General features: G+C 44.2%; 1 protein-coding gene across 16 annotated transcripts in view; it reads left to right on the top strand.

Annotated features, from left to right (window-relative positions):
* The window catches only part of PCDH15 (protocadherin related 15), a 635,072-nt gene that overhangs the window by 422,825 nt on the left and 196,556 nt on the right, over positions 1–15,691 (top strand). For all 16 annotated transcript variants that reach the window (XR_005257309.1, XR_005257310.1, XR_005257316.1 and 13 more), the window contains 2 exons: positions 11,316–11,476; positions 14,734–14,889. Coding sequence is in view for 4 of the 16 variants with exons in the window: in XM_038140145.1 (XP_037996073.1) it covers positions 11,316–11,476; positions 14,734–14,889 (317 nt within the window). In the remaining 12 variants the exon portion in view is untranslated. The remainder of the gene's footprint in view (positions 1–11,315; positions 11,477–14,733; positions 14,890–15,691) is intronic.

The following is a 15,691-nucleotide window of genomic DNA, read 5'->3' as shown; positions in this document are numbered from 1 at the left end:
CAAGAGAGCTGGAGAAGGGCTTTGGACAAGGGATGGAGGGACAGGACACAGGGAATGGCTTCCCACTGCCAGAGGGCAGGGATGGATGGGATATTGGGAATTAGGAATTGTTCCCTGGGAGGGTGGGCAGGCCCTGGCACAGGGTGCCCAGAGCAGCTTTTTTAAAAGTAATTAAGACATCAGCCCAGCACCACCATGTTCACCACTTATTCAGGTCCTCAAGTTTTTCGAATGCTTCCAGAGATGGTGAATTCCCTGGGCAGCCTATTCCAGTGCTTGAGAACCCTTTCTCTCTAGGAATTTTCCCTTATATCCAATCTAAACCTCCTCTGGTGCAAGCTGAGGTCGTTTCCTTCCACCCTGTCCTTTGTTACCTGGGAAAACAGACTGCCATCACTTCCATGTCCATTTTCATTTCCACAGGGCAAGAGAACAGCACACATTTAGTTCATAACATCTAATATTCTTTCTAATTCAGATTTTAGTTTTTAGCAGAGCTTTCAGATCACAGGTGTAGTGAAATGTGAGTTCTTAGCAACCTCCTCCAAATGTTTGGTTTCAGTTCCCTCAACTTTGTCTTTATGCTGAGAAGTGTTCAGAGAACTTTTGGTGAGGGTGTTTTCCCTGTAGAAAAGGAGCAGGTCTGGCTGAAGGGGAAAATAAAATCAATCACAGTTTGCAAGTCAGGTGATGAAAAGTTTAAAAGCCTGATGCTCAGGTAACACTTTGAAGCTGGTTGTGTCCTGCTGCCTCCCTGACAGCCAGGTCAGGGAAGGGTGAAATAATTGACTGGCTCTGGGGAACAGTGTGGCTTTTACAGTTTGCTTTTTCCCCTGATAACTGCAAAAATGCTGCTTAAAATTGGTTTTTGATGATAGCACTTTAGTGGCATTAGGGACTTGGGATTTGAGTTAGGAGGAATCACATAATCATGGAGTGGTTTGGGTAGGAAGGGACCTTACAGCTCGTCCTTGTTCCACCCCCTGACATGGGCAGAGACACCTTCCACTGGACCAGGTTGTCCCAACCTGTTCTTGAACACTTCCAGAGGAAGGAAAGTGTGGAGAAGAATGCAGTGCTTGATTGCAAAAGCAACAAAACTGCTTAGGAAAAGCTTTTCTTAATGGAAAAGAAAATTATTCCAGGCAGGATGCAGTGCCAAATATTCCTAGTTCTCCCATGTTTCTATTGGGATGTGTGCAGACACGGCCAGGAGCTGCACTGTTGACAATAAATCTGCCCCACCTTGTGTGCTTTAGTGGAATGGGGGGAAAATAGGATAGAAGGATGTCAGACTGGTGTTTGTACCAGCTCTGGCCACTGTAATCCAAGCCTCTGTTTGCTCCCAAAATCTCCTAATCCGGGATTCCGCTCCTAAAGCTGGTATGATCCTCACTCAGCTGCTCTCTTGCCAGCTGTTTGGAATTCTGACTCCTTGACAGCAGTGTGATCAGAGGCCGATGCACAGCTGCAGGTTACAAAGGGTGCTGTAGAATTCATGGATAACAAAGGCCTTTTTTTCACTTTTTAGTTCTGTGATAAAGCAATTTTCAGGAAAAGAAAGGATTTGCTCTCTGCCATGAATGAGGATGCTTCCCTGTTCTCATAGAAGGTGAAATATATTAGAAATTGTGCCTTTTCCTCAATCTGTTATAAAATCCAGTGTGCTCTTCCTCTGTAGTGCTCCACTCCTCACCTCAATGATTCCTTTGGCCTCTGGGCAAAAAATAGGAGGGATCTCACAGCAGGAATATTGTAAGGTTGAATTATTGCTTTACAAGGCTTGTCTCCAAATTTAGTTGAAGATGGAAATTTTGGTCTGTGATAATTTTTTCTGTTTGATGAATCCAGGGGAGGCACCAGCATGAGCAGAGGCATGGAGCAGCTCTGCTGGGAGGAAAGGCTGGCACAGCTGGGATTGCTCACCTGGAGAGGAGAAGCTTTGGGATGACCCTATTGTGGTCTTCCAGAGCCTGAAGAAACCAAGAGAAAACATGGAGAGAGACAATTTCCAAGAGTCTGGAGTGCCAGGACACAGGGAATGGCTTCCCACTGCCAGAGGGCAGGGATGGATGGGATATTGGGAAGGAATTGTTCCCTGGCAGGGAGGCAGGCCCTGGCACAGGGTGCCCAGAGCAGCTGTGGCTGCCCCTGGATCCCTGGCAATGCCCAAGGCCAGGCTGGACACTGAGGCTTGGAGCCACCTGGGATAGTGGAATGTGTCCCTGCCCATGTCAGGAGTAAAAGATGAACTTTAGAGGTGTTCCCTTCCAGCCCAGGCCATTCTGTGATTCCAGGATTCCAGGATTCTGTGATCACTGGGGGCCCATCCCTACATTTCCCCCAAACTCTCCTTTTCATTCCCTTTTTCAGAGCCTCAGGTTACAGGGTCTCTCACCTTTCTAACATCTGGAAACAACTGGGAGACTGGAGCCAACCTCAGACTAAACACATTGGGGCACATATTTGGAAAATAAGTTTTAACGCCTCTGCCGCTGGGGTGCACCAAGAAAATCCAGGTCTGCTGGCAATGCTCTTTTCTTTTTCCCCCAGGGTTGCTTTCCTGCAGGAAAACTGGTGTGAACAGATAAAGAGGAAAAGCATCAGTAAATTGTCCTTCTTTTACCTCCTTTATAAGGAGAAAACAGCTGCATGTGGTGCACAGAAGATGTCAAGGAATTATTAAGAAAAATTATGCAAACCCATGAGCAACGTTTAGACAGGCTCTGATAATTTTAATAATTCAGGGTTAGAGCAGAGCAGTGCAGGCTCCTGCTGCTCCTCTCCAAATGGTTTGCAAACAGACCCCAGGATGGCTCCAAATTAAGGTGAAAACATTCAAGTCATTTAATTCACACCTTCAGCAGCCACGAAGAACTGCTCGATCTGATTCATTATTTAGGAGTCCTTGTGTGTTTAAAGTGTAAATGAGGCTTTTCTAAACAGAGAGCAAATAAACCTCATTGTTGATTGGCTTGAGAAGCGGCTCAAGGAATTGGAAAGCAAACAGGATTTACAAAACTAGTTTTAAGTATTTATTTGAGACGTGGCACAGCCCCAGACTGTGAGAACCAAACCTCCAAAAGGGATTACCTGGATATGTGGGGTGTGAGGGGAGTGTGATGGATCTTCATCTCTGTGGGTTTTGTGCAGACATAATCATTTGGATGAAAGTTTCCATCAGAATTTCCCTGGCCAAGGCCACGCCCCACTCACAATTCCTGCTTCCTCATTATCAATCCTGTATTGAGAGACAAGTCCCCCCCACCAAATCCTCAATCCCAGAGATGGATTTAAGGTTAATTCTAAAAGATGGGCTCCTGTTTTCAGACACAAACTCAGCAAAGCTTGGCATCTCCTCAGTGGCATAAAACTGTATTTCCAAAGATGTCATTTTCATAGAATCAGAATGAAAATTTGGTATTTTTCCGTTTTCTATTGAATGGGAATGGAAGTATGGCACCCTCAGGAAAACATGAATGAAACAGAACAACCACGGGCTCCAGTTCATGGGGATCTTGTACATAAAGGACCATCAAGGAAGAGGCACCAAAGGCCCTTTGTCTCACACCCATCTTCCAAAATCCTGGGCTGACGTGTAGGAAAAGAGCCAAGAAAGCCTCATGGCTCCAACTTCCTTTCTCCCCACGCTGAGTTCTGGGGATTTGCAGGTTTTCCCATTTGGCAGGAGGACCCTATAAGTCTGTAGCCCCCTTCCCTGGTCACCTTGTTGCAGAGTAAAAACCCTGGGGGATTTTTGGGTCACATTTGGCATTTGAAGTGGTTGGAGGTGACACCACCACTGGTGTCAGCTCAGGCTGCTCCCTGTTTTTGGGGTGTGTAGGCACCCAGAGCCTGGCCTTGTCTTCCCAACAACCACTAATACACCAAAGGAGACAGATCTCTCTGAAAACCTGTTTGTGCTGCTGCACATTTGTCAAACCTGACAGGGAATATTCCCAGGGACTTAAAACCAGTGCTATTGGAAAATTATCCATCAGGGATTTCGGGAGGGAATGGAAGGACTGCAAACACCAGTGATATCACACACAGTCTGCAGCTGCCTCCAAAATAAATCACTGCAGTGGGCACTGAGTTCGTTCCAGTTTTCAGCAGCAGTATTTTTGGGAGCTGTGGTTTTTGACCGCTGGTGTGAATTTCTGTCCCATTGAAGGACTGGTCATTGTACATTTTGCAGGTTGCAGTTTCTGGTTTAAATTTGCCCTATTTGGCCTCAATAGAACAAGTTGGAGCAGTGGTTTCGGTGCTTTCAGCCCATGAATTTGGGGAAAAGTTTAGGAAAAGAAATCCCAAAGTTAGCAAAGATGAAAATACATTTAAAGGAAAGTGCTTGAGCTTTTGAGTTGAGCAGATTTGAGTTAGGTGAACAAAAATAAACTGGATAAAATTTGGTTTGCTTTGGCTTGGGACCTATTGAGCAGACAAAGAAGAAATACAACATTTATTAACATAGTCTCAATAAAATAAACCAGGTCTGAAATAGAACTAAGATTGGATTTGTGATAATATATTCAAAAGGGAAGATTTGGATATCCCTGGGAGCATGGCTCCTTTTAAGTGCAAATCATTCTGGTTGCAGGTACCAAACTCCTTAATCAATGTACATAATCAGAGGATTTGTGTTCCCAGGAGCTCAGCCCTGCCTGGGAATATGCACAAACTTTGTTAATATACATATTTTTTCCCCAAAGTAGCAAAATAAACTCTGGAGTTTTCATCAGGGGAAGGTGTAAGGAACTTGCTCTCAGGAGTGGGAAAACTCTTGAGGGTGAAAAGTGGTTGCAGATCTGAGTGCTGTGGCAAGACCCATCCCTTGCTTTGAGAATGTCATCCCATAAGGTGGAATTGTGTAAAGTTTCATGATCCCAAGCTCCTTTGTGCTCCAAGGTTTCCCTGTACTGGTTCTCCCTCCTCTCTGAGTGTTTCCTTTCCTCGTATTCCATAATATATTGGTGGAAGGTTGGACTCAATGATGTCAGGGGTCTTTTCCAACCTTAATGATTCCATGTGGATGGAAGTAAAACTTGCTGAGGTTTCTGCTCTGTCTCAAAATATCAGGAATAGAATAAAGACCCATCAGTCCATTCAGCTGAATCCAAGGAGATGTTTTCCTAGGGAGGTTTTGTCTGAAGACATTCAGTGCTGAAGGATATAGAGTCATTACAGAGTCTCATGGTTTTTCCTGGATTTTCATGAGGAGCTGGATCTTATCCCAGTGCCTGGATCCAGTGCTAACAGCTCTGAGCCCTTTCCATTCTCTTGCCAGTTTGGGTGTTCATCTGCATTGCTTTGAGGTGAGGACACAAACCTGGGTTTGCTCCTGGTTTTGCTGCACAGCAGTGTTTTTCTTCTTCACTTGGACTTGAGTCATTCTGAAAGCATTTTCCCTCATTGTCTGACCTTGATGGAATGCAGGGATGACTCCTGGGATCATTCCCTAGGATCATTCAGGAATGATGCTGGTTTTTTATTTCCCACAAATGAGTTTGCCTATGTACAGGAAAAATCCACAGGAAGCTTCCTGGTGCTAATGTGCTTATAGACTCATGGAATCTCCTGATTTGGAAGATTCCCACAAGGACCATCCATTCCCACACTAGGCCCTGCTCAGGACACCCCAACAATCCCACCTGGAGCATTGTCCAAGCACTCCTGGTGCTCTGGCAGCCTTGGTGCCATGTCCCTTCCCTGGGCAGCCTTTCAGTGTCCCAGCACCCTCTGGGTGGTCAAGCTCCTTTGACCAAAGGCTGTGGCACTGGAGGAAATTTCCATAATTTCCTGAAACTCCCTCCCTGGAAAGCCTGACTCAGAGTGGTTGTGTTGAGCCTGTTTATTCAGAATCTTGTTGTTGTTGTTGTGTCCTAAAAATTCTAAGTCACCTTCAAAGTTACCAAAGTCTTCTGGGAAGGGAGGCAAGAAACAAAGGGAAGGCTGGAATAGCCTGGAGAGGTTTTATCTCACCACTGGCTATGCATTTTTATTATTTCTCTGCTGTTCTGGTACAAAGAGGAATATTTTCTTCTTCAAATGTTTCCAGAAATTTTAGCCTGTGGTTTGTTTTGTTGTTGTTGTTGTTGTTTTGTTTGTGGGCTTTTGTTGTTTTGATTTTTTTTGTTTGTTTGTTTATTTGAGTGGGTTTTTTTTGTTTTTTCTTGAAAGCCTTTTCATTGTGTATAGGGTGCTTTATAAAGTACCAGTTTTGTTCACGGCCATTTTTTGTGTCTGGTATGAGAGCACCAACCTGGGAATGTTTTTTATCAAGGACTAGCAGGTTTTGTGTAGGTAATGGACAATCTTATGTCAACCTTATCAATCTGTTTCTGGTCCCATTGGCTAAACTAAAAACCAAAAAAAGAAACCTTTTCTCAGAATTTCATTTCAGGGGATATTTTACCCTTGTGGGGTTACCGGGGACTCGACCAATCGATACCAATACTGAGCATCTTCCAACTGATCAATTTTTATCCATTTAGTTTTTGTCATCTGTTGCACCTTGTTGTACCAAGAGGTCTGTAAGGCTTTATCACCAGCCTCCTGGGCAGATGAGTGGGGTTAATGTTGCTGCCTTCTCAGTGTGTGAGCTTTTAAAACCCCTCAAAGAAGAGCCTGTGTGGTTTGCAAATACATCAAACATATTTTTTTTTTTTACCCGCAAAGCCAGTAAGAGCACAGACAAAGTTATTCTGGAGCCAAGGAGCTTGTGGAAGAGGGAGCTGGAATTCAATTTCAGATCCAGATCTGTCCTGAGCACCCAGGACACCAGGTTAGGTGGGTCTTTGGGCTGATCTTGGACAGGTATTCGCATATGCAATAGATGCTTTTTATTTCAGTTATGAAGCAGGATGCAGTTTTTTCCATCCTAAAAGCAATCCTTTGTAAATTGTGTTTTACAGAGCTTGGATTTTGAGTAGCAATTGAGTGTAAACAGGTTTTGGAGAGAGGGGTTGCATTTATGTTCTGTGTCATTCAGAGTTAGAGCACGTTCAAAAGAGTTTGGAAATGTTAAGGAAAATAGAAAATATTCCCAGAAGGAGATGTTTTTGAAGACTGAAATGCAGAAAATGACCCCCTGGAGGGGGAACCTCAGTTCTCCAATCTTCTGCAGATTCATTTTGCTTTTCCACTTGGAATGCAGAGTATTGCTGGACATTTAAAGACTTTGCAGGCCACAGCCTGATCCCATAAGTACATTCCTGTGTTGCAAAAACAGATCTAAATGCAGAGAAAAGCCTTGTTTGATGTTTAGAGACTTGTCAATGACATTGGTGCCTTCCAGCCCAAACCACTTCATGATTCAATTAGGTTTATTCCCAGACCAGTGATAATTCTTTCACACTTTAAAAATGGGCTCTGCCAAAACATTCAACTAAAATGATCCCAGGATGTGTCAAAATCATTCAGGAAGTGAATCCTAACAGGGCACTGCCAGGGTTCTGTCTTTAGCAGAGCATAACCAGCAGATCCCACATTTCATGGCTTTTTGCACCTGAGTCCAATGCCCTTCCCAAAGAATGTTCACCTGAGATTGGGCTGTAAAATCAAAACCTTCCCTTTTATTTCACCCTAATGAAGATTTTCAGCTCCTGAATTCCTCTCAGGGAAATAGTCTGGTGTAAAAGAATTGTAAGAATGCTTACAACACTTCATAGTTTTTCATTTTGTTGTCCTGTTTTACAGTCATTTTTGAATAATTGCAACCAGCTCAGCAAAATTATGTTCCCTCTGGCAATAAAACATCTTTCCTCTCTTGTCCAGCCTGTTGGGTTCTGGCTGGTTTTGTTGCTTTTTTAGCCAACAGTTCCCTTGACTTTGATTCCTTGAAGTTTATCCTGTACTAATCCCTTGGAAATCTGTATGGTCATGCCACAAGGTGCCTCAGTCATCAATCAGGGAAAAGCAGCCAGATTGTGTGGTCTCCATGGAAGATGGAAAGCTGTTCCTAAAATCTGCTTGTGGTGATGGGCAATCAAAATTTCCCATCAGTATTTTTTTTCTTTTTTTTTTTTTTTTTTACTAGCCAGGAAAACTATCCCTAATGATAGTCCTGGGTGTCCTTTCCAGTGGCTTGTGCACAAAGGACAGAAGGGCAGGCCCAGAGCAGTGACTGTCCCCTGGGCTGGCCCTGCTGAGGGACCCCGAGGGCTGTGTCCAGTTCTGGGCCCTCCTGGCCAGAGAGCCCTGGAGGGGCTGGAGCGTGGCCAGGGAAGGGAACGGAGCTGGGGAAGGGGCTGGAGCCCCAGGAGGGGCTGAGGGAGCTGGGAAAGGGGCTCAGCCTGGAGAAAAGGAGGCTCAGGGGGGACCTTGTGGCTCTGCACAACTCCCTGCCAGGAGGGGACAGCCAGGGGGGGTCGGGCTGTGCTGCCAGGGAACAGGGACAGGACAAGGGGAAAGGGCCTCAAGCTGGGCCAGGGCAGGCTCAGCTTGGCCAGCAGCAGGAATTTCTGCATGGAAAGGGTGCTCAGGCCTTGGCAGGGGCTGCCCAGGGAGCTTTGCAGTGCCCATGCCTGGAGGTGTCCCAGGAAGGGCTGGAGGTGGCACTCAGTGCTCTGGGCTGGGGACAAGGTGGGCACTGGGCACAGCTGGGACTCCATGGGCTGGCAGGGATTTTCCAGCCTCAGTGGTCCTGGGATTCTGTGGTTGTTTGAGTTTTTGCTTGTGCAATAAAATTTCCAGGCAGATTTTCAGTGAACTCATTGTATCAGTGAGTTACAAATACCACCGGACTGGTTTGCTTTAGTGCTGGCATTTATGGAAAAACTGGCGATGCAGCCACATCAGATTTATCATTAGGAGGTTCCCTCCCTGGCATTATAGGCAGCATGTAAGGAAAAACAGATGTCTAAGGGGGAATGGGAAAGGCCTCTGAAATATCAGCGACTTCATAAAGTAGAAAAATAAAATTTTAAGGATGGCTATTAAAAGGCTGATTTGCTAACTGCTGTCTCTCAGAGAGACAGTACAGGTGCTTCATGAATATCTGAGGAAAATCCAGCCCGTTTTAAAGAAGAAAAGAATCCCTGGATCAAACCAAAGCAAACACAAGTGCTTTGTGAAACCAAGCAGAGAGTGAAGCAGAGCAGGGTCCAACGAGATGCAGAATCAAGGCAGTGAGTTCAGTGAAGTGATGGTGGTTGACTGCACACTATGAAATTCATCATTGCAGATTTGAAGTTGCTTAGATGTTTTTATAAGTGAATTGGGATTACCGACCCTTCTTTGTATCATCATTGAGGCACACTAAAGAGGGCAGTGCACAAACTGGTGGATGGTATAGATGTGACAGGACTTGTTGAGTAAACATCAACACTTGGCCGGGTCACAGGGTTGGAAATGAGCTGGGTTTCCGTGGTGAAATTCTCTTTTTGTTTAAACTAGTTCTTGTCTCCCAAAATATGCCAGGCCAAGCTCCTGGAGCAGAGTAGAACTGTACAGATGTCATTGAACAGGAAATTGTGCCAAGAGCCATAAAACATCTGGGTAAAAACAACGTTTCTCATGTGGTTAAAAAACTGTTGCTCCTTGAACTTGAAACCAGTCTTTGGTGCAAAGTTTGGCTCTTCTATTCCCAAATATTTTGCAATTTTCTTCCTGTCATCTCTGTTGTGTCAGAAAAAAAAAAAAAAGTAGTTTCAAAATAAATGACTGAAAAGACCTTACTGTGGTGTTTTCCCCTACAGGACTGCAAACCAGTTTGCTTGGGTTAAGATCAGGGATTATTTTACTGTTTTAGTACAAAAGCATCAGCCCCTCTTAGATGAATATTTTTATACAGAGTTGCTGTTATAAAGTGAAGGTGTAAAGAAACTTCATGCTACACTTTGGAATAAATTATTTTGGCCCTTAATAACAGGAGGTTACATGATAAATATTTTAACATAATTTAAATGTTCTGCAGCTACTGACATTCACAGATTTTCTTCGTAACTTCTGGTGAACTTCCACAAAGATAATTCCTTTCAATATTGTGGTGTGAAGCAAACTGGGGAGAGTTAATTTTGCAGAAAAATGATATTTTAGAGGAGAGGTTATAATGCTGTGCGTGCAAATCCGAGGCACTGGAGGGCAACACTCGGGGTGGTTTGTAATGGTTGATGTTTGTGAAGTGAGCTGGGAGTGTTTTCCACAGGAAATTGTGTACACTGTGGGGGCAGTGAGCTGACTGCTAAAAGGGAGCCTTAACTGGCAGGATGGGACAGGGTGGTCCCTTGTGAGACCCCATCTGTAAATTCATGCCCTGTTCTGCAGAGGAGGGACATGGAATTGTTGGAGCAGGTCCAGATGAGGCCATGGAGTTGCTGAGGGGGTCTGGAGCATCTTCCCACTAGAGCCAGGCTGGGAGAGCTGGGAATTCTCAGCCTGGAGAAGGGAAGGGTGTGTGGAGACCTCACAGCTCCTTCTAAAGCCTGAAGGGACACAGGGGAGCTGGAGAGGGACCCTGCAACAGGAACTGGAGGGACAGGATGCAGGGAATGGGTTCAGACTGACAGAAGGAAAATTTAGGTTACATTTAAGGAATTCTTCGCTGTGGGGATGGTGACACCCTGTTACAGGGTGCCCAGAGCAGCTGTGGCTGCCCCTGGATCTCTGGGAGTGTCCATGGCCAGGTTAGATGGGCTTGGAGCAGCCTGGGACAGTGGGAGGTGCCCCTGCCCATGGCACAGGGTGGAATTTTGGATCTTTAGGATCCCTCCCAACCCAAACCATTCTGGGTTGCTGTGATTCCATGAAAAGACCCATGCTGAGAGCTGCCTGCTCCTCTCAGCACCACCTTTGTCTTGTGGCTGTAATCTTCACAGCCTTGTGCTGCAATTCAGTTTCTGTTGCAGAGCAACTCCAGGTACAAGCCCTCTTTTTTCCTGGAGAGCTTTATGTAACTGTGCTTTTTTTCTCCCCTCATCACCTTGATGTGTCGCTCTCACTGCAGAAAATTTATTCCGAGTTTGGTTGTTATTTTCGTGCTTTCATTTGTTCGAGGTGAGATTGGGGGATGATTGCTCAATGAAGAAAAAGCTCATCTTGTTAAGTAGATAGCTGGATGTGACAGGTCTCATTGTCAATTTAAATCATTGTGCATTGCAAGTGCTTCTTCTGGCATTGTCTGATACAGCTGCAGTGTCAGAGGCAGTTTTTTATTACAGATAATAAGGTTCAGACTCTTTAAGCATCACTCAAAACATAAAACACCACAAAGCTGGGGTAGAAAACAGCATTTTCAGTGTCGTAGTGCTTGCAGAAATACATAGGAATGTGGATTCCCTATAAATTCTTCCCTGGGCTGTTCAATGTCGTTGCAGGCACTATCCTGGTTGACAACATGCTGATCAAAGGGACAGCAGGAGGGCCTGACCCCACCATCGAGCTCTCCCTGAAGGACAACGTGGATTACTGGGTGATCCTGGACCCCATCAAGCAGACCTTGTACCTGAACAGCACCGGCCGCGTGCTGGACAGAGATGTAAGTTTGGGCTTGGTTTTCTCCTCCACAAACATCTCTAATTAACCATGCACACAAGTCCTGCTAGAATATAATCCATGCATCTGTCTTGTCCCCAGATGGATGTGAACAGGGTTAATCTGATCCTTTTTTTGGGATTTACTGGGAGCACACAGGAACTTGACCTTATGTGCAAATATTGTGGACAAACACAACAACAAAGACCAAAAAAACTGATGTTGGAGTTTATATCCTACCAAACTTGACTCATTTGTTGAATTAAATTTTTTATTCTGATTTGCTGGCTGGAAGAAGTGCTGCTTACCCTGTGCCCTGCGACATTTATTAGCAGCCTGCTTTCCCTGTGCACACTGAATTATGAGCTGGGAGAAGTGACGAGTTGTGGCTGCCACAATTCACTCACAAAGCTTGACATGTTCCATTGAGAACGTGCTGGTTCAGAGTCTTTTTTTTTTAAGGCAGCCTAAAATATATTTGCTGTGCACATTCCTGTTGGTGTTAAGGAAATATTGTCAGGGTAAGTTTGATTTTTATAAAAAGAAAGATGAAAAGCACAAAATAAATAGGGATGTTCTCATCTAGGCTAATTTCATTGAGGAGAAAACACTCAATGAAAATAGAGACATTTCCTCACAGTGTTGCAACCTTGCGACAGAACCTGAAAGTAAAATTGACTTGCAAGTGCTTTAATCAATATGGCAAGAATGCTGTAAAACTCAGGAGCTCTGCTTGGAGTGCAGGGAAGTTTGTTTTGTATTAGCTTGATTGATTAATTTGTCTTCTCCATGTGTTTTGAGATAAATTCATAAGCACCAAAAACAACATGCAAATTTCTCCTCATTTCCATTTGCTGGTGAAAGGCACTAATTGAATTCAGCTGTTCTTAATTTTGTTTTAATTCACAAACTGTTTTCCCAAGCAAAGCACAAAGTGTGGCAGAGTGGTCATGGTGGCAGAAGACTTTCTGGGAAAGAGCTGGCACTTCTTCAAGTGCCATCCAGCAGCTGCTGGAGCAGCTTTGGCCTCTCAGATTTCATTTTAAGCCAGAGCAAAAAATGAGAGCCTGGAATGGATGGCATGGCTGGAGAACCACTGTAAGAAATGTGGGCTCCATTCTTGCCACCCCATACCCATCCATAGGGAGTTAGGAATCAAAATCCCTGTTGGACGAATCTAATTCTTCTTTTCAAGGCCATTTATTGACACTTTTTTGTCACCTTAATGTGACTCAAAGTCAATGCTTTACCCAAAGACCTCATCAGATTATTTGAGTGTCAATATTAGTCACAGTCTAAACCAATTCCCATTATTGTGAGTTCCCAGACACTTTACAGGGATGTTCTTTGCCAGAAGTAGACTCAAGTCCCCTGGAAACAAGTGAAGTGTGTACATTTTTTAATTACATTCAGGCAATAATGCGTTTCCATTGGTATTTAAGGTATTAATTCTTCATTTTTTACCATGAACTAGAACACTTCTTGCCTCTAATACTGTGTCCAGTCATTCATCTGTGGCTATTTAAGTTTGGTGGGCCATGAGAAGGAAATCTGGGCATTAAGGTGGTTCAGATTTTGGGTGTGATATCCCCTGTGCCTCTCTTGCATGGCCTCAGGGTAGTGGAGTCACTCACAACCCAAAGAAAAGGAGAGCAACCCTCAAAACCTCCAGGGACTGAAAAAAAATATGAAATGTGTGTCATGGGCTTTATTAAGATGGCTCTTTTGGGGACATGAGTTAGTGTTGGGTGAACAGCTGGACTCCATGGTCTTGGAAGTATTTTCCAACGTTATGGATTCTCCTAAAGGATATTTCCAACCTTCAGAACCAGGGCTATGCTACCCCAGCACCACAGAACCATTCAGTGTGGGAGGGTCTCTTTTTGTTAACAAAAACCCCAACCTGTTTTTCCCATCCTTCCACTCAAATCCGCTTGAAACTTTGCAGTTCCAGTGAAACTGGGGGTTTTATTAAGCTGAACATTTAGATTCAGCTTTTTTATTGCAGAGCAAAAATTGGAGTCTCTGATTCACAAATGATCACATTCCATATATTTGGATGCTCTTTCCATTTTTCTCTCCCTGCTGATTCAGTCAGCCTGATCCTGTCCTTTTTTTATTTCTTGTCTTTCTTGACAGCAAATCTTTCTAGATTCCATTGATTGTTACTAAGAATGGCAGTGTGTTTTCCAAATAAAATCAGATAAAAAGAAAATTCCACACTTTTCTTCCAAAACTTTAAGAACTTAGGAAGGATGACCAGTGGTAAATCAGAACTGAAAGCGCAGGGAGCTTCTAAAAGGTGGTGGGATGATTTGTCCCTGGTTTCATAAACAATTTTTTTTCATTGTGCCATTGTTTACTGATATATTTGTGTGAATTCAGAATATTAAATATTTATCAAATATCTGTAATTTCAAATAGTTATATTATTCTTGGCCTTGGCTAGTTAATCCAGATAAACTTAGTAGTGACTGCAGGTTATTAAAGGCAGCCTAAAAACTCTTGGATCTTACTAAAATGAGTAGTGAACGCCCTTCCAGCCTGAATTTCTTTGTCCATTCATCAATTTGGGAGTTTTAGAGCACTGCTGTGTTCACTGCCATGAGAAAAATAGGATTGTCCACACTTAAAGTTGTTTCTGATAATTTGCAAATGTAAGTGGTAGCAAATGTGATTTATTTCAGACTTGACCTTTCAATTCAAGACAAGAAAGAAACAAGAAAGACTTTGGGGAGTGTCCAGAGGAGACCACAGATGCTCCAAGGGCTGGAGCCCCTCTGCTCTGGAGCCAGGCTGGGAGAGCTGGAGGTGCTCACCTGGAGAGGAGAAGGCTGCAAGGAGAGCTCAGAGCCCCTGCCAGGGCCTTAAAGGGGCTCCAGGAGAGCTGGAGAGGGACAGGGGACAAGGGATGGAGGGACAGGACAAGGAGGAATGGCTTCCATTGCCAGAGGGCAGGGATGGATGAGATATTGGGAAGGAATTGTTCCCTGGCAGGGTGGGCAGGCCCTGGCACAGGGTGCCCAGAGCAGCTGTGGCTGCCCCTGGATCCCTGGCAGTGCCCAAGGCCAGGCTGGACTTTGGAGCTTGGAGCAGCCTGGGACAGTGGAAGGTGTAGGGGTGGAATGGGATGATATTGAAGGTCCCTTCCCACCCAAGCCCTTCTGGGATCCATTTAATTCCAATAACAATGAACCAAAGGCTCAAACAGGTGCCATTTTCCAGGTCCCTTTACCCCACAGCCTCTCTTTCCCCTTGCAGCCTCCTGTGTCCATCCAGTCCATCGTGGTGCAGGTGCAGTGTGTGAACAGGAAGGTGGGCACCATCATCAACCACGAGGTGCGCATCGTGGTGCGCGACCGCAACGACAACTCCCCGCAGTTCCAGCAGCAGCGCTACTACGTGGCCGTCAACGAGGTCAGAGCTGCCTGCTCCTCCTCCTCCTCCTCCTCCTTTGGGTGGGGTCACTGCTAAATCCCACTGCTAAATCCCTAAATTTCACTGCCTCCTCCTTGAAAGCCAAAAAAAATACGGTTGTTTTCTGTTGTGCTGCTTGTCGCTTCGGTATGCTTCAGTTTTTATCATCCTATCCTGCTTTTCCTTAAAGAATATAAAGACCAGCACAGTTTTCACCAGGAATACTGCAGAAGACACCCAAATTTAAAGCAGTGTCTTCATGAATGGAGCATTGTTTTCTGTTAAATTAAAGCACTTTTAACAACAAACCTATGTATGAAGAAAAGAAAGTAAAAAAATAGTTTAAAAGGTTTATTAGCAATGTTGAAACTTGGCAAAGTGCAGATGTGGTTTATTGCTGTTCCTCCGATGCCTGTGAAATGAATTCTTTTATTTTCTATTATTTATTATGTCATGATTTTTTGGAATAGAGAGCTGTGGATTGGACCACTGTGTCATTTGAAGGAAAAAAAAATATTTTCTTCTTGAGCTGGTACAACTTCATTTCACTTTCCAGTGAAGTTTTTCTGTTAGGGACTGAATTTTTGTATTCTGTATTTCTGTATTTTGTATTTTTGTACTGCCAATAAGCAGTACAAAAAAATCTGTGTTTTCAGGGTTAGCATGTCAGGGCTTTAGTAATGAGTAGAAACAAGAACTTACATAAAGCAATGGAAATTATGTGGGCCGAAATTATGTGGAAAATGGAAAGATGGGTCAGTTTTGTGCAGATGAAGACTGAAAGAAGTAGAGTTACATTTAA

This window comes from Motacilla alba, chromosome 6, assembly GCF_015832195.1.
Source record: "Motacilla alba alba isolate MOTALB_02 chromosome 6, Motacilla_alba_V1.0_pri, whole genome shotgun sequence".
NCBI classification, from domain to species: Eukaryota; Metazoa; Chordata; class Aves; order Passeriformes; family Motacillidae; genus Motacilla; species Motacilla alba.
This window is presented reverse-complemented; position numbering and strand designations above follow the sequence as displayed.